The 18,919-nt window shown below is 38.4% G+C and overlaps 1 protein-coding gene across 50 annotated transcripts in view; it reads left to right on the plus strand.

Annotated features, from left to right (window-relative positions):
* The window catches only part of SEC31A (SEC31 homolog A, COPII component), a 79,219-nt gene that overhangs the window by 13,971 nt on the left and 46,329 nt on the right, over positions 1–18,919 (plus strand). For all 50 annotated transcript variants that reach the window (XM_078366943.1, XM_078366946.1, XM_078366949.1 and 47 more), the window contains exons 5-10: positions 2,798–2,893; positions 4,091–4,231; positions 7,082–7,224; positions 14,430–14,529; positions 17,134–17,295; positions 17,491–17,643. In XM_078366943.1, the coding sequence (XP_078223069.1) occupies positions 2,798–2,893; positions 4,091–4,231; positions 7,082–7,224; positions 14,430–14,529; positions 17,134–17,295; positions 17,491–17,643 (795 nt within the window). The remainder of the gene's footprint in view (positions 1–2,797; positions 2,894–4,090; positions 4,232–7,081; positions 7,225–14,429; positions 14,530–17,133; positions 17,296–17,490; positions 17,644–18,919) is intronic.

Consider the following 18,919-nt stretch of genomic DNA (forward strand, 5'->3'; position numbering starts at 1 on the left):
CTTAAAAAAAATGTGTGGCCATACAGGTTGATGAGTGTTTTGTTGATGCTGTTGTTTTTTTATTTATTTCATTTATTTTTGGTGCCATGACTCAGATCCGAACAACTGTTGTTTTTTTTTTTTGAGACGGAGTTTCGCTCTTGTTAACCCAGGCTGGAGTGCAATGGCATGATCTCGGCTCACTGCAACCTCCACCTCCTGGGTTCAGGCAGTTCTCCTGCCTCAGCCTCCTGAGTAGCTGGGATTACAGGCATGCGCCACCGTGCCCAGCTAATTTTCTGTATTTTTAGTAGAGACGGGGTTTTACCACGTTGACCAGGATGGTCTCGATTCAGAGTTGACATTAGGGTTAAAAATACTAACTCAATGAAAAGGATCAGGCTGATAGATTTAATTCTAGAAATCTGAAGATGTCATGCCGTTTGATTAGACATTTTACAAACATTAAGAACCCCATAGGTTGCAAACCTTGCCTTTTAAAAGTTTGTGCTAGGTCAGTGTTAGGCTGGTGCTATGAAGTCCGGGTTAATTCACTGTTTTATTAATTGAAAAATTTTGTGTTTATTACAAAGAGAGTACTGCTTTGTGAAGTAATTAGAAATTAAATGTAATGCAGATTTAACAAATAGTCAATTAAGATCTTTGTACTGTTGCCTTCATAAACATTACTAGATGTTAATTATATGAATGCACAGCTTAATAAAGATCTTGGCCTGAACAAGATGGTAAAACACTGTCGCTATAAAAATGCAAACAGACCAGGTGCAGTGGCTCACACCCATAATCCCAGCATTTTGGCAGGCCAAGGTGGCTGCATTATGAGGTCAAGAGATGGAGACCATCCTGGCCAACATGGTGAAACCCTGTCTCTATCAAAAATACAAAAATTAGCCGGGCATGTTGGCGCACGCCTCTAGTCCCAGCTACTTGGGAGGCTGAGGCAGGAGAATTGCTTGAACCCAGGAGGTAGAGGTTGCAGTGAGCCATGATCATGCCACTGCACTCCAGCCTGGTAAAAGAGCAAGACTCTATCTCAAAAAAAAAAAACAAAAACAATTAGCAGAACATGGTGGCACATGCCCCACTACTTGGGAGGCTGAGGTAGGAGGATCGCTTTAGCCCACGAGTTCTAGGCTGCAGTGAGCTATGATCATTCCACTGCACTCCAGCCTAGGTGACACATAGAGACCCTGTCTGGGGAAAAAAAAATAAAAGACCTTGAATTAATAGGATACTAGATTACAACAACCAAAACTAAGTATTAAGAAAATTGTAAATAGTTTCTTTTCTTTTTTATTCTTTTTCTTTTCTTATATTATAAATAGATACTTAGATATAGCAATACAGAAACCCAACTTGTTTATTTTGTTGTTGTTGTTTGTTTTTTGAAACAGTGTCTTGCTCCATTGGCCAGGCTGGACCACAGTGGCTCATGGCTCACTGTAGTCTTGAACTCCTGTGTCAACCACCCAGCAGGATGACAGCGGACAGATCTCCTGTTGTCCTGCTGGGATGACAGGCATGAGCCACAACACTTAGCTAATTTTTATAGAGACGGGGGTTTTTCTCTGTTGCTCAGGCTGGTCCTGAACTCCTGGGCTCAAGTGATCTGTCTGCCTTGGCCTCCCAAAGTACTGTGACTACAGGCGTGAGCCACTTTGTCCGCCCTTCATTTCTATACTTTGTGGTGTCTGCTCTTTAGTTAACACCTTTGTTAATTGTATTAAATAGCTGCTGATTTTCAATAAAGTATTTTGTGTTATAGGTAGCTCCTACCATAGAATTTCTCTCTTTTTTTAGCTATATGCCAGTTGATAAGACAATAATTTGTAAGAGTAAATAGTAAATATGATGAAGGTAAGTATATGAAGCCCATTATCTTCCTGTACTTTATGTTACAATTTTAAGTTCTTTTTGACCCTTAAGGTATGTAACAGAGAAAACCTAGAAATATTGCCACCTGGAACAAGATTGAGTGTAAATAGACTAGAAATATGCGAAGAGTTATGACAAGCGATTTTACTAGTGCTGTATTGATTTAGCTCTGGAAGCTGGCTTTGAGTTATCCTGAGAAAGATGGCAGAGTTTTAGGATTCAGCTTTTTCTGAAAGCAATAATCGATAACCCTTTGAATCTTACAATTAAATCTCTTTCCAGAGATGCAGAGATATAAACAGTAATTCCTACATGGTTGCATGATTGATCAAGAATTTAGCCATATAATTTTTAAAATAATATCTTGCATTAAAATTAGTTTGTCAGGCCAGGCACGGTGGCTCAAGCCTATAATCCCAGGGCATTGGGAGGCCGAGGCGGGTGGATCACGAGATCAAGAGATCGAGACCATCCTGGTCAACATGGTGAAACCCCGTCTCTACTAAAAATACAAAAAATTAGCTGGGCATGGTGGCGCGTGCCTGTAATCCCAGCTACTCAGGAGGCTGAGGCTGGAGAATTGCCTGAACCCAGGAGGCGGAGGTTGCGGTGAGCCGAGATCACGCCATTGCACTCCAGCCTGGGTAACAAGAGCAAAACTCCGTCTCAGAAAAAAAAAAAAAAAATTCGTTTGTCAGTAGACATCTTTTGTCTTTATGTAGAATTTTATGTTTTTTCTAGAAAAGTTTAAATTTTGAAATAATTATGCTTAATTTAGAAATTCTTGCATATGTTTTTCACTTTTTAAGTTAAAGGAAAAATTGTATATGCTATATCTACTGTCTTTCTAGCTCTGAACTGAGTTATTCTGAATTCTCTTAATTATTCACAAGTGCTATTTAGTTGTGGTTTCTTGTTGCAGACTAATCTGGTAGCTTCTGGTGCTAATGAATCTGAAATCTACATATGGGATCTAAATAATTTTGCAACTCCAATGACACCAGGAGCCAAAACACAGGTATACTGATTTTTATCATTGTAATAAAAAAAGCAAAAAGTAGTTCTTCTAAACCTTTTAAGGTTTAATTTTTAAGGCTTAATTCACTTTTAAGCCTTCTCACACAAAACATGTAAGTTTAAAATCATTGTTTAGATGTTGCTGGTTTTTTTTCAGTAAAATATTAGTAAATATGTTTCTTCACAGTATCAGTGCGTCCTTCAAGAGTAAATATTTATTCAGCACCTACCACCTGGTAGCCACTGGTCATTGTACTCGGCAAAATGAACAAAAATTCTTAATAGTATACTGCTCTGTATCTTAGCAACAACTAAACTTCTTTAGAAACATTCAGACAGGCTGGGCGCGGTGACTCACGCCTATAATCCCAGCACGTTGGGAGGCCGAGGTGGGTGGATCACGAGGTCAAGAGATCGAGACCATCCTGATCAACATGGTGAAACCCTGTCTCTACTAAAAATACAAAAATTAGATGCAGCAGAGGTTGCAGTGAGCTGAGGTCACGCCATTGCACTCCAGACTGGGTAATGAGTGAAACTCCATCTCAAAAAACAAACAAACAAACAAAAAACCAGAAACACTCAGACAAGACTATGGAAGGCAAGGTTTAAAAATAAATAACCTCAAGCCCTTTGCTTGTGTATTCTAGTAAGTTTGGTAAGAACAGTCTTCCCCTAGTCTTCCTTGAGTTTCTTTATGTTGTATAGGCTTTCTGACTTGAGTAGCCATTGCAACTGGCTCTAACATTTTGGCAATCTGAGTGCATAATGATAGCATATGCACTACCATTTATAAAGATATTTTGCTGATAGTCTAGGCTGTAACTTTTGCCCTGCCTGGTTTTCTGTCATAGTCACCAACATCTAGTTTGTGGTCCATGATCTACCTTGCAGCAGTTGCAAAGTTAAGAAACAGTACCACCTGGAATATATCAGTTTATAGCAGGAATTCAGTCAAATGCTTGTTGAATGAGATATTATTAAACAAGATAATACATTTGAAGTGGCATGTACCTGTGCTTTAAACTGTATTATTGTATGTACTGAGAATGTAAATATGTAGGAATAGAAAGCAAATTTGTGGGATAAATGGATTAAATTTTTAAGTAATCCACTTTTCAAAATGAAGGATCCAATTTTACAGTTAAATTTGATTATAATAGAGAAACAGTTTTTATTAACAGTTTATTCCTTGTAGCCTCCAGAAGATATCAGCTGCATTGCATGGAACAGACAAGTTCAGCATATTTTAGCATCAGCCAGTCCCAGTGGTCGGGCCACTGTATGGGATCTTAGAAAAAATGAACCAATCATCAAAGTCAGTGACCATAGTAACAGAGTAAGTATATAATTGACTTGTGATGAACATGTTGTATTTCTGCTGTAGGTATTCCTATATTTTTTTGTCAGAGTTGACAACAATCAAATTTCTGTGAAGTCAAATTCTGTTTTTTCATTAATCAGTTCCATTAGAATGAATGTTTGTTTTTTTTCCTCTCAGGGAAAAATCATAAAATTCTCAATAACTATGTGGGATATCATTAATGATGAAGAGAGATTGGTTAATCAAGGAACTTATTCCATGATATACTGGTTATTTTTTGCTTTGCTGACTGTTTTAAAACATTGCAGCAACTTTTTATCTTTTTTTTTTTTTTGAGACAGAGTCTCACTCTGTTGCCCAGTCTGGAGTGCCAGTGGCACCATCTCTGCTCACTGCAACCTCCGCCTCCCGGGTTCAAGTGATTCTCCTGCCTCAACCTCCTGAGTACCTGGGATTGCAGGCAAAGAGCCATCACACCCAGCTAATTTTGTATTTTTATTAGAGATGGGGGTTCACCATGTTGGTCAGGCTATCTGAAACTCCGGACCTCGTGATCTGCCTTTCTTGACCTTCCAAAGTGCCGGGATTACAAGTGTGAGCCACTGTGCCTGGCCATTGCTGCAGCTTTTTAATTCATCTTCAGCTTTTCTTATAATATAAAAATTTTTCCTGCTGGGAACTTCATCACAGTGAACTTGTAATATTCGACTTCTTGACCTCATCTCTTCCTCTGATTAGGCAGTGCTAAATGAGCTAATATCTTTCTGGCCCTTGCCCATAGAGCACATTAAATTCTGAACCTTATAGGTATCTTAATTTTTTTTTATGTAATTGGGCGCTATAAAATAATTTAGATATAATTAAGAGCCTTGTTTTTGTTTACGATTACATTGGATAGTTTGACATTTTCTAAAATAAGTTTGTCAAAAGTCAGAGAATACATATGTAATTTAAAAACAACAATAACAACAAAAAACTGTTTGGGAGAACATTTCTTCAGAGTATTGTTTTCAAGTGAATCAGCAGTTTTAAAACAAAAGTTTCAATGGAGTAAACCATACTGGAAGCATTTTAGTCATTTTCTGGAACATTTAATAGAATCTGAATTTCCAAATAGTTCTTAATGTTAATTTATCCCATATGAAACTTTAAGTAAGTTTTTAAAAGATATTTTGTCTCGATTTTTCTGGTAAAATAGAGGGGAAACGTGAGGGTTTCTTGTCTTATGTGTGCGTTAATCTTTTTGTGCTTTTTAGTTTTTTTTTATTGTTTTTTTTTTTAGTGGAGTCTCGGTTGCTATGTCGTCCAGGCTGGAGTGCAATGGCGTGATCTTGGCACTGTAATATCCACCTCCCGGGTTCAGGTGATTCTCCTACCTTAGCCTCTGAGTAGCTAGGATTACAGGCACCTGATACCACACCTGGCTAATTTTTATATTTTTAGTAGAGATGGGATTTCACCATGTTAACCAGACTGGTCTCAAACTCCTGATCTTGTGATCCGCCTGCCTTGACTTCCCAAAGTGCTGGGATTACAGGTGTGAGCCACCATGCCCAGCCTCTGTGTGTTAATCTTTTATCTATTTTTTTCCCATTTCTCTAAAAGTATTTTAAATGTGAAAAAATGTTTTCTCTACTGGCCGGGCACCGTGGCTCATGCCTGTGATCCTACACTTTGTGAGGCTGAGGTGGGCGAATTGCCTGAGCTTAGCAGTTCAAGAGCAGCCTGGGCAACATGGTGAAACTCCTTCTCTTCTAAAATACAAAAAATTAGCCAGACATGGTGGTACATGCCTGTAATGCAGCTACTGGGGAAGCTAAGGTGGGAGAATCACTTGAACCCAGGAGACGGAGGTGGCAGTGAACTGAGATTGTGCCACACTGCACTACAGCCTGGGTGACAAAGTGAGACTCCATCTCAACAAATAAATAAAATGAAATGTTTCTTATAGTTTTGATAGTGAAACTTATTTTTGATATACAGTTATTCTGACTCAATGGTTTTGTGTATATCAAATAGCTGGATTCATTGTGAAAACATTCAGATATCTTACTTTTAAGACTACTGTTTAAGATGTTCAATAAAATTTAGTAGTTTTACATTTGTTTTGTTTTGTTCCTTCAAATAAATCAAGGCCGGGTGCAGTGGGTCATGCCTGTAATCCCACCACTTTGGGAGGTCAAGGTGGGTGGATCATTTGAGGTTAGGAGTTCGGGACCAGCCTGACCAACATGGTAAAACCTCATATCTACTAAAAATACAAATATTAACCAGCATGGTGGCTTGCGCCTGTAATCCCACCTACTCAGGAGGCTGAAGCAGGAGGATCACTTGAACCTTGGGGCGGTGGAGGTTGCAGTGAGCTAAGATGGTGTCACTGTACTCCAGCCTGGCCAACAGAGTGCGACTGTCTTGAAAAAGTAAATAAATAGGCCAGGCGCGGTGGTTCACGCCTGTAATCCCAGCACTTTGGGAGGCGGAGGTAGGCAGATCACGAGGTCAAGAGATTGAGACCATCCTGACTAACATGGTGAAACCCCATCTCTACTAAAAGATACAAAAATTAGCCGAGCGTGGTGGTGGGCGCTTGCATTCGCAGCTACTCGGGAGGCTGAGGCAGAAGAATCACTTGAACCGGGAGGCAGAGGTTGCAGTGAGCCAAGATTGCCCTCCGTGCTGCATCCTGGTGTCAGAGCAAGACAGTCTCAAAAAAAGAAAAAAAAAGTAAATAAACACATAAATAAAATAAGCCAAAGCTGATATTTTTTACTATTTGTTTTAATAAAGGCATATCTCACTTGAGTAATTAAATTACTTTTTATAAAGTAATTTGATTCATAAAATGTGAACCTTAATCATCTGCAGATGCATTGCTCTGGGTTGGCGTGGCATCCTGATGTTGCTACTCAGATGGTCCTTGCCTCTGAGGATGACCGGTTACCAGTGATCCAGATGTGGGATCTTCGATTCGCTTCCTCTCCACTTCGTGTACTGGAAAACCATGCCAGGTATCATGCTGCTGTTCTAAAGAAGTTGATTTGTTTATTTTCTGAACATATTTACTTACTCCTTAAATTATCAGGTAATTTTTTTTAAATTGAGGAATGTACTTTGTCTCTTATAAACATTAGTGTAAATGGTTTATTTTTATTTTAAGCTATAGTTATCTGATTTTATATCCCCAAAAAAATGGTAGCCAAATGATAGCATAACAAAACAAAAATACATGAAAGAATTTTCCACTTACTTCAAGTTATAACTAAAAGATCAAAATTCTAGTATACCATAGTAGTTTGGGTCAACCCTTGAAATTTATTATACCATTTGACCTTTATTAGGGTTGTCACGCTTAAAAAGTTGAGTCTTCCATAACATTTGATGTTAAGCAACAGTTTAAAAGTTTGTTTTATTTCTAAATTTTTATTGATAATTTAAAACAAACATTTTTGAGAAAATAGTTCATTGTGCTTTCAGTTTTAATAATGTGTGGGTGCTCTAAGCTGATGGGGGAATCTTATTAGTTTTAGTATCAGTAAATTTAATTACTAATTTTGCAAATTTCTTATGATTGATATTCAGGTACCCAGATGCATTCCTTTTAATGCTATAATATTTCCTAAGTACTTTTGAGCTTTTTTCATCTATCATGTTTAGAAATAATTAGACTTTTTTTTTTTGAGACAGTTTTGCTTTGTTGCCCATGCTCGAATGAAGTAGTCAGTCATGGCTCACTGAAGACTCAAACTGCAGGGCTTAAGCAGTTATCCTGTTCAGCCTCCTGTGTAGCAGGGACTGCAGGCATGTGCCATTGCACCCAGCTAGAAGGAAGTCTTTTTAACTTCTGTTTGTTTGTTTTCTTTTTCTTTTGAGACAGAATCTCACTGTCCCCCAGGCTTTAGTGCAGTGGTGAGATCTTGGCCCACTGAGGCCTCGACCTCCTTGGGTTCAGGTGATCCTCCCACCTCAGCCTCCCAAATATTTGGAACTACAGGTGTGAACCACCATGCCCAACCAATTTTTCTATTTTTTTTTAAGACAGGGTTTTGTCATGTTGCTCATGTTGGTCTTGAACTCCTGGGCTGAAGTGATCTGCCCACCTCAGCTTCCTAAAGTGCTAGAATTACAGGCATGTGCCACCACATTCCTGTCTTAATGAGTCTTAATGTTTGTGATAATTCCTTGAGCTTCTTATAAAGGAGAAAAAAATCTAGTCAAAATGTTATCCTATGTGCTTTAATCAGATTTTTAATAAAGAAGGGTTGATTTTGAGAAGTTTTAATTTTTCTCATGTTATTTAAGATTGTATTCATTAATTCAACAAAAACTCATTGAATATGTACTCTGTACTAACCGCTATACCAGGATTCATAATAAAACAAAAATCCCTGCCCTAGGGAGCCTACTTGGTAGATGGAGGACAGCTAACATTTACATAGCATGTAAAGTTTATAAGCACTTTACATATTAGCTTGATTCTCTTACTAACATTAATAGTGTAGATACTATTATTGCCCCGTTTTACAGACCAGAAATGGAAGCTCAGCAAGGTTAGACTTGCTCAAGGTTATATGACTAGCAAGCACTGACTTGGGGTTTAAACAGTCTGATCCCAGAGTCTTAACACTATACTCTGCATACCAAGTGTACCTCTCTAATTCTCAATTTTCTTCCTCTATTAAGGAAAGAGTTGGATAGGAGATGATCTTTAAATTCCCTTCTAGTTCTACAATACTGTGATTTTTTTTTTTTTTTTTTTTTTTGAGACTGAGTCTTGCTTTGTCGCCCAGGCTGGAGTGCAGTGGCGCTATCTATCTCAGCTCACTGCAACTGCAGCTCACTGCAACCTCTGCCTCCTGGGTTCAAGCTATTCTCCTGCCTCAGCCTCCTGAGTTACTGGGATTACAGGCGCCCACCACCATGCCTGGCTAATTTTTGTACTTTTAGTAGAGATAGGGTTTTGGCATGTTGGCCAGGCTGGTCTTGAACACCTGACCTTAGGTGATCTGCCCGTCTCAGCTTCTCAAAGTGCTGGGATTACAGGTGTGAGCCACCACACCTGGCCAATGCTGTGATTAAAAAAAATACTGAGAAGAATCTAAATGTCCTCTAAGATACCATATGAAATATATTTCTTTAAAAGACACTCTTGGCGCAGTGGCTCATACCTGTAATCCTAGCATTTTGGGAGGTGGAAATGGGCAGATCCCCTGAGGTCAGGATTTCAAGACCAGCCTGGCCAACATAACAAAACCCTGTCTCTACTAAAAATATAAAAATTAGTCAGGCATGATGTCTCCATGCCTGTAATCCCAGCTACTCAGGAGGCTGAGGCAGGAGAATCACTTGAACCCAGGAGGCAGAGATTGGAGTGGGCTGAGATTGTGCCACTGCACTCCAGCCTGGGCAACATTCTTTGATATAAAGACTTATTTTCCTTTGGGTAGATACTGAGTAGTGGAATTGCTGGATCAAATGCTCGATCTACTTTTAGTTCTTTGAGAAATCTCCATACTGTTTTCCATAGAGGATAGAGGTTATACTAATTTACATTTTCATCAGCAGTGTATATATGTTCTTTTTTCACCACAACCACATCAGTATCTATTGTTTTTTGACTTTTTAATAATGGCCATTCTGGCTGGGGAAAAGTGGTATCTCATTATAGTTTTAATTTGCATTCCCTTGGTGATTAGTGATGTTGAACATTTTTTCGTATGTTTTTTGGCCATTTTTGTATCTTCTTTTTTGAATTTCACTCTGTCACCAGGCTAGAGTGCAATGGGGCAGTCTCAGCTCACTGCAGCCTCTGCCTCCTGGGTTCAAGCAATTCTCCTGCCTCAGCCTTCTGAGTAGCTGAGACTACAGGCTCACACCACCACCATGCCTGGCCAATTTTTGTAATTTTGTTAGAGAGGGGTTTCACTGTGTTGGCCAGGCTGGTCTCGAACTCCTGACCTCAGGTGATCCACCCCCCCCCTCAGCCTGCAAAAGTTCTAGTATTACAGGCATTAACCACTGTGCCCAACCTGTGTATCTTCTTTTGAGAAGTGTCTTATTTATGTCATCTGCCCACTTTTTTGATGGGATTATTTGTTTTTTTTCTTGCTGATTGGTTTGAGTTTCTTATAGATTCTGGGTATTAGTCCTTTGTCAGATGCAGAATTTGTAAATATTTTCTACTAGTCTGTGGGTTGTCTGTTTACTATAATGTTGCTTTCTTTTGCTGTGCTTAAGCTTTTTAGTTTAGTTAGCTCTCATTTATCTATTTTTGTTTTTGTTGCATTTGCTTTTGGGATCTTAGTCATAAATTCTTTGTCGAGGCCGATTTCCAGAAGAGTTTTTCCTAGGTTTTCTTCTAGAACTTTTATAGTTTCTGGTCTTAAGTTTAAGTCTATAATCCATAATATGTTGTGTTGAAGGTCAGTTGGTTGTAAGTACTTGACTTTATTTCTAGGTCCTCTGCTTTGTTCAATTGCTCTGTGGATCAGCTTTTATACCAAGACCAAGCCATTTTGGTTACTATAGCCTTGTAGTATAATTTGAAGTCAGGTAATGTGATGCCTCTAGCTTTGTTCTTTTTGCTTAGGATTTCTTTGGCTATTTAGGCTCTTCTTTGGTTTCATATGAATTTTAGGACTGTTTTTTCTAATTCTGTGAAAAATGATTGTTGGTACTTTGATGGGAACTGTATTGAATCTGTAGGTTTCTTTGGACAGTAAGGTCATTTTCACAACACTGATTCTTCCAGTCCATGAGTGTAGAAAGTATTTCCATTTATTTGTGTTATCTGTGATTTCTTTCAGCGGTGTTTTATAGTTCTTGTAGAGATTTTTCACCTTCTTGGTTAAGTATATGCCTAAGTATTTTATTTTTGCAGCTGTCATAAAAGGGATTGAGTTCTTGATTTGACTCTCAGGTTGGTTGCTGTTGGTGTACAGCAGTGCCATTAATTTGTGTGTATTGATTTTGTTACCTGAGACCTTATTGAGTTTATTTGTCAAATCTAGGAGTCTTTTGGAGGAATCTTTAGGGTTTTCTAGGTATACAGTCATATCATCAACAGAGATATTTTGACTTCCGTATTTATTTACAGTTTGGATGCTCTTTCTTTTTCTTGCCTGATTGTTTTGGCTATCACTTCCACTAGTGTGTTAAATGGAAGCTGGAAAGAGTGGTGGAAGTGGGCATCCTTGTTTTGTTCCACCCTTGGGGGGGTGCTTTCAACTTTTCCCCATTCAGTATGATGTTGTTATGTTGTTATGTATGGCTTTTTATTATTTTGAGATATGTTCCTCCCTTGCCTAGTTTCTTGAGGGTTTTTTTCATAAAGAGATGCTGTATTTTATCAGATGCTTTTTCTGCATCCATTGAGATGACCATATGGGTTTTGTTTTTAATTCTGTTTATGTGGTGAATCACATTTATTGACTTATATGTGTTGAACCATCCCTGCATCCTTGGGATGAAACCCACTTTTTGATTATGGTGTAGTATCTTTTTGATGTGCTGTTTGATTTTGTTTGCTGGTATTTTGTTGAGGATTTTTGCATCCATGTTCATTAGGGATATTGGTCTGTAGTTTTCTTTTTTGTCATTTCTTTTCCTAGCTTTTTGTATCAGAGTGATTCTGGCTTCATGCAATGAGTTAGGGAAGATTTGTTCTTTTTAAGTCTTTTGAAATAGTTTGAATAGGATTGGCACCAATATCTGGTAGAATCTCTATGCCTTGAAATTCTTTACGTGCATGATTGTATTCTGGAGTGGGAGGCAGTTATAAAGTACATTATTGATATAATGAGGAAATTTGAATATGGACTATATATTAAAAAGAGCACTGCATATCAATAATAAATACTTTTCCCCCCCAGTGTCTTGGGGAAAAAAAGACATTATTGATATGCAATGCTATTTTTAATATATGGTCCATGTTCACCCAGGCTGTCACCCAGGCTGGAATGCAGCGTTCTGATCTTGGCTCACTGCAACCTCCGCCTCCCAGGTTCAAGCAATTCTTCTTCCTCAGCCTCCTGAGTAGCTGGGATTACAGGCATGCGCCACCATCCCCAACTAATTTTAGTATTTTTAGTAGAGACGGGGCTTCACTATGTTGACCAGGCTGGTCTTGAACTCCTGACCTCGTGATCCGCCTGCCTTGGCCTCCCAAAGTGCTGGGATTGCAGGTGTGAGCCACTGTTCCTGGCCAATAATAAATACTTTGAATGTGTAATTATATAGGAGAATGTTCTTATCCCAGAAGGTAAGTGTAGGGATGATGTATGATGATATCTGTAGATTAACTCTCAAATGTCTAATTGGTATGTATACATTTATCCCAGTATGAAAAGTGTTGGAGTGTGTATGAGTGGGCCCTGTAATGGAATGGTGTCCTGTCCAGGGTTTGTTCCCAATTTGCACTCTGAGCTGCCATGATAGGCTCTGGCCACCTGTGATCCGGAACTGGAATAACCAGGTTGGAAAATGAATGAATACAAAATACTGTAAAATAAAAATTTGTAACATACATGATGATCATAGAAATTTCATGGCAGTAAACAATATGGTATAAAATTAATCATCGTGTCTGTCATATTTTTTTTTTGTTTGGTGAGTAGAAGGTATTCCTGACAATTTTCACTTTGTAAACTTATTTCTTGATTTAATCCATCCACTGCCACTACAACCAGTGTTATTCACTGAGTCACCAAAAATTGGGTAAATCTCATCTTTATTAATCTTTCTCAAAATTTATGTAGCTCAAATTTATTTCAGCGTTTAATATTAAAAGTGTTATAGATCTTTATTTAGAAATTTGGTGATGTTTTTGTGATCAGAAATATAGGAATTATTTTTTTTTAGACAGAGTTTTCCTCTATGGCTCAGGCTGGAGTGCAGTGGCAAGATCTCGGCTCACTGCAGCCTCCGTCTTTCAGGTTCAAGCAATTCTCCTGCCTCAGCCTCCTGAGTAGTTGGGATTACTGGCAGGCACCACCACATCCAGCTAATTTTTGTAGCTTTAGCAGAGATGGGGTTCCACCATGTTGGCGAGGCTGGTCTCGAACTTCTGATCTCAAGTGATCCACCCTGCTTAGTCTCCCAAAGTGTTGGGATTATAGGCATGAGCCACCATACCTGGCCACCATAGGAACTTAATGTTCATATCAGTTATCAGTTAGTCTGTGGTAAAATTGGTTTTGTTATCTATTGTTTTGCTTAAAGTCACAGTTTCCAAATTAAGTAAGCACTTACTGCAGTTAGATTTCATACCCATCCATAGGTAAACATTTTTCTATGCGTATCTAAGGGCTGTGTGTGTGTGTGTGTGTGTGTGTATAATCCCAAAAAAGTTTTTATACAAATGGGATAATTTGTGCATATAGATAACCTTTTTCATTAATCATGAATACTATGTAATGATAAGAAGTTGATTTCCACAAAATGATATGTGTATTTTTTGAAATGGGACTTGCTTATTTGCCCAGAATAGAGTACAGTGGTGTCATCATAGCTCACTGCAGCCATGAGCTCCTGAGCTCAAGTAATCTTCCTACCTCAGCTTCATGAGTATGCCTGGAACTGTAGGCACACACTAGCATACCTGGCTAATTTTCAAATTTTTTGGTAGAGACAGAGTGTTGTTATATTGCCCAGGTTGGTCTTGAATTCCTGGCCTCAAGCAGTCCTCCTACCTTGGCCTCCCAAAGTATACAGAATAATTTTTATTTACATATTTTTTCATTGAAAGGTGGTCTGTAATTTATTGTGAGATAGTCTCTTGGGCATTTTTTTTTTCTTCATTTTTTTGCTATCATACATTGCACTATATTGAACATCTATGTCTTTGTTATGATCAGATAGCATATATATTACTAAGTTGCCTTCTGAAACTATTACACTTATTTTTATTTCTTTTTCTTTTTAAATTTTATTTTATTTTTGAGTGAGACGGCATCTCACTCACTCTGTTGCCGAGGCTGAAGTGCAGTAGTGTGATCTCAGCTCACTGCAGCCTCTGCCTCCCAGGTTCAAGTAATTCTCTTGCCTCACCCTCCCAAGTAGCTGAGATTACAGGTGTGAGCCAATGTGCCTGGTGTTGAAACTCTTGCATTTAATTGTTTTTCTGTTAATGTGTGAATCTCCAAAGCTTAGGCAGAAATAATTGAGATTTGGTTTTCTCAAGATTAAAAATTTCCTTGTTTCTTTATGTTTTTTATAGGGGGATTTTGGCAATTGCTTGGAGCATGGCTGATCCTGAATTGTTACTGAGCTGTGGAAAAGATGCTAAGATTCTCTGCTCCAATCCAAACACTGGAGAGGTATGGGGACGAAATGTTTCTCAACCTTGTAGCCCTTGTAGTATATTACTTCTGGCTATAAAAGAAATTTTCTATGTGGATTCTTTAGTGGCTTACTAGGTGAAAAGTATGTGGAGGTGTGTGTGCAGTGTTTATTTGGCAGAAATTTTATCAGGAACATTACCTAAGCTCAGCTTTTTAACCAGAAAAATCAGTAATTGAAAATGGAATATTTGAAACTAGTAACCATCCCCTCCTCATTTTCAATAATGTGTTTGTTACCTAGACTCAGAAATACTTTGATTTATTTCACATGTGGTTTATGGAAATCAATATCTTCAATGTAGGATTGTTCAAGGTTTGCATCTTTTGCCTGCTTTACCATTCCTGAGGATCTTCTTTCACTTCTGGAAATCAGAAGTGAAAGATATAGTTTTCCAGTCTCTCTTCTGAATGATAAAGCAAGAATATAAATTATAGCTTTTATATTTTTACCTTTTTTATGTTAAGGTAGATTATTGCTAGTGATTATATAGTTTAATGGAATGCTAATAAAAATGAGTGTCTTCGAAAAGTTTTCATCTATATTGTTAAAATTAAAACAAGCCCTTTAGTTATTTGATTTCTGGTTTAAAAGTTGTGGATGTAACAGTGTAAGAATATAAAATCATTAAAGTTAGGGAAGACAAGAGAAAAAAAGTAATAAATTTTATCATATATCATTTAGGACAAATAACAAAAATCTTAATTTTATACTCTGCCTTGCCAAGTAAATTCAGAATTCTTGGAACTTACTATTTTGTCATCAATTTATCTGTTATATAACTTAATAAAATAAATTTTTCCCTGTGATTAGTTGTGTGTGCTTGGTCTTTGAAGGAAGAGACTTTTAGTACCTGCTACACTAAAAAAATTAGATTTTGTTCAAATATAAATAACGAATAGATAAATGATTTAAGTATTCTCAAACTACATACCTTATCAACCAAAATAAGTACCAAAGACATGAGAACGCTAAATACCTTTTCAATTAATTATATTTTTTTAATAAAATAAAACATTTTAAATGTCACATGGGCCAGGTGTGTTAGCTCATGCCTGTAATCTCAGCACTTTGGGAGGCCAAGGCAGGCTGGCAAAACCCCATCTCTACAACAGATACAAAAATGAGCTGGCTGTGGTGGCATGTGCCTGTAGTCCCAACTACTTGGGAGGCTGAGGAGGGAGGATCACTTGAGCCCAGGAGGTCAAGACTGCAGTGAGCTAAGATTATACCATTGCACTCCAGCCTAGTCATCAGTGTGAGACCCTGTCTGAAAAACAAAAGAAAGAAAAAAGGAAAAAAGGTCACATGAAGCCAGAGTTAAGTTCATATGACTTACTGTAAAGTCCTAAGATGCTGCTTCTGTGAATAGCAGTTAACCACAATACTAACTTTGAATTCACAACAAGCTTTACATTGTAAAGATTTCATCTAAGCCATTTTCTGTTTGTTTATTTATTACTATTACTATTTTTTTGTTAGGGTTTTGTTGTCACCCAGGCTGGAATGCAGTGGTACCATATGGCTCACTGAAACCTTGACCACCCAGGCTCAGTCAGTCCTCTCACCTCAGCCTCCCAGATAGCAGGGATTACAGGCGTGCACCACCATGCCTGGCCAAATTTTTTTTTTTATGTTCCCTGCCACCCCCCACCCCCAATTTTTAATTTTTTTTTTGTAGAGATGGGGTTTTGCCATGTTTCCCATGCTGGGCTTGAACTCCTGTGCTCAAGCAGTCTGCCCACCTTAGCCTCCCAAAGTGCTAAGATTATAGGCATGAGCACTATTCTTGGACTCATATAGGCCATTTTCTATAGTTCTTTCTATGTCCTTTTCTTTGTAAAAAAGCTGTTAATCCAGATTATGTTAGGATTCTGCTGTGATAGGAAGGGTGTCTACAGTACATGTTTTCTCTCTTGATTAAAAGTCAGATTTCTTAGTGAATTCTTCCCTCTCAAGATTGATTTTAAAAGTTGATACTAAAGTAATCTAAATATGGTTGTTTGGGTCTTAACCAGAGAAAAACAATTGGATGAACATTACTGATCTTGTAGAGTTTAAAAAGTTGAGTCTAGGCCGGGCGTGGTGGCTCACGCCTGTAATCCCAGCACTTTGGAGGCCAAGACAGGCGATCACTTGAGATCAGCAGTTCGAGATCAGCCTGGCCAACATGGTGAAACCCTGTCTCAACTAAAAATACAAAAATTAGCTGTGTGTGATGGCAGGTGCCTGTAATCCCAGCTATTTGGGAGGCTGAGGCAGGAGAATTGCTTGAGCCCAGGAGGCAAAAGTCCCAGTGAGCTGAGGTCACTGCCACTGCACTCCAGCCTAGGCAACAGAGCGAAACTCCTGTCTCAAAAAAAAAAAAAAAAAAACAACGAACAAAACAAAAACCCACCAAATTGCCTAATAAAGTGTGCTGCTCTTTCAAATATATCCACTCTTGTTTCTGGCTAAAGACACTTCCTATAAAAAATTTTTTCTAATTTAGCTGTACTTGTTGACCATATTAATTCAGGTGTTTGGGTTACAAAGTGGCCATGCCATTTTCTGAATTTGTTGTTTATTTTTTGTTGGCCTAGGTGTTATATGAACTTCCCACCAACACACAATGGTGCTTTGATATTCAGTGGTGTCCCCGAAATCCTGCTGTCTTATCAGCTGCTTCGTTTGATGGGCGTATCAGTGTTTATTCTATCATGGGAGGGAGCACAGATGGATTAAGGCAGAAACAAGTTGACAAGGTAATAGGAAGTATTAAAGTTTTCTATTATAATGCCTGAAAAAGTATGTATTGTGTAATTATTTTGAAATGACTTCACTGATTAACAATGCTGGTTAATTGGATAATTGTGATCAAAAAATTTCTTGGATGTGACTGGAAAAAAATGAAGCATAGTTTGTGTATGGTCAGATTCTGATGTTATTATCTTTTTTAGCTTTCATCATCTTTTGGGAATCTTGATCCCTTTGGCACAGGACAACCCCTTCCTCCATTGCAAATTCCACAGCAGACTGCTCAGCATAGTATAGTGCTGCCTCTGAAGAAGCCACCCAAGTGGATTCGAAGACCTGTCGGTGCTTCTTTTTCAGTACGTGGATTTTGTTTTTATGGTCTGTAGACACAAAGGACTTTTTATACCAAAGTGTTATCATAGGATCACTCTGATGGAAGAAGTCAGGGTTTAAGTTGGGATTTGAGATGTATTTGTGGGTATTTCATCATTCAAAATCGTTTCTCTGAAAAATTGGAACCTACTCTTTTTTTACCCTTTTTTAAAAATCATGGTAAAATATACAGAAAATTTATTATTTTAACCATTTTTAAATGTACAGTTCAGTGGCATTAAGTACATTTACATTGTTGTGTAACCATCACACTCTTTATGTTCCTCCCTTTTTTGTAAATTTGTCTTTCTTCCCTCCCTCCCTTACCGTCTTCTCTTTTCTTTTTTCTTTTCATTCTGTTCTTTTGGCAGGGAGGTCCTCCCTCCTATTCATCCTTTTAGCTTTCTTTTTTAATTGCCAGCTTTTTTTAATTGTAAAAAATATATAACACAAAATTTACCATCTTAACTATTTTTAAACATATACTACAACCATTTTTTTTGTTTTCGAGATGGAGTGTTGCTCTGTTGCCCAGGCTGGAGTACAGTGCCATGATCTCGGCTCACTGCCACCTCCACCTCCTGGGTTCAAGTGATTCTCCTGCCTCAGCCTCCCACGTAGCTGGGATTACAGGTGCACGTTACCACGCCTGGCTAATTTTTATATTTTTAGTAGAGATGGGTTTTCACTATGTTGGTTGGTTGGTCACTTTGGCCTTGTACTCCAGACCCTGTGATCCGCCTGCCTCAGCCTCCCACAGTGCTGGGATTACAGGTATGACTACCATGCCCAGCTTTTTTTTGAAACAGAGTTTTGCTTCTGTTGCTCAGGCTGGAGTACAATGGTGCAATCTTGGCTCACTGCAGCCTCTGCCTCCTGGGTTCAAGCGATTCTCCTGCCTCAGCCTCCCAAAGTACTGGGATTACAGGTATGAGCCACTGTGCCCAGCTTTTTACATTTTTTTTGAATCACAGTTTTGTTCCTGTTGCTCAGTCTGGAGTGCTATAGTGCAATCTTGGTTATTTTCAACTTCTGCTTCCTGGGTTCAAGCAATTCTCCTGTCTCACTCAGCCTCCCAAGTAGCTGGGATTACAGGTATTCACCACTATGCCTGGCTAATTTTTTTGTATTCTTAGTAGAGACAGGGTTTTACTATGTTGGCCAGGCTGGTCTGGAACTCCTGACCTCAGGTGCTCCACCTACTTCTGCCTCCCAAAGTTCTGGGATTACACCGCATCCAGCCATATGAGCCACTGCACC

Source organism: Callithrix jacchus, chromosome 3, assembly GCF_049354715.1.
Source record: "Callithrix jacchus isolate 240 chromosome 3, calJac240_pri, whole genome shotgun sequence".
Lineage (NCBI taxonomy): Eukaryota > Metazoa > Chordata > Mammalia > Primates > Cebidae > Callithrix > Callithrix jacchus.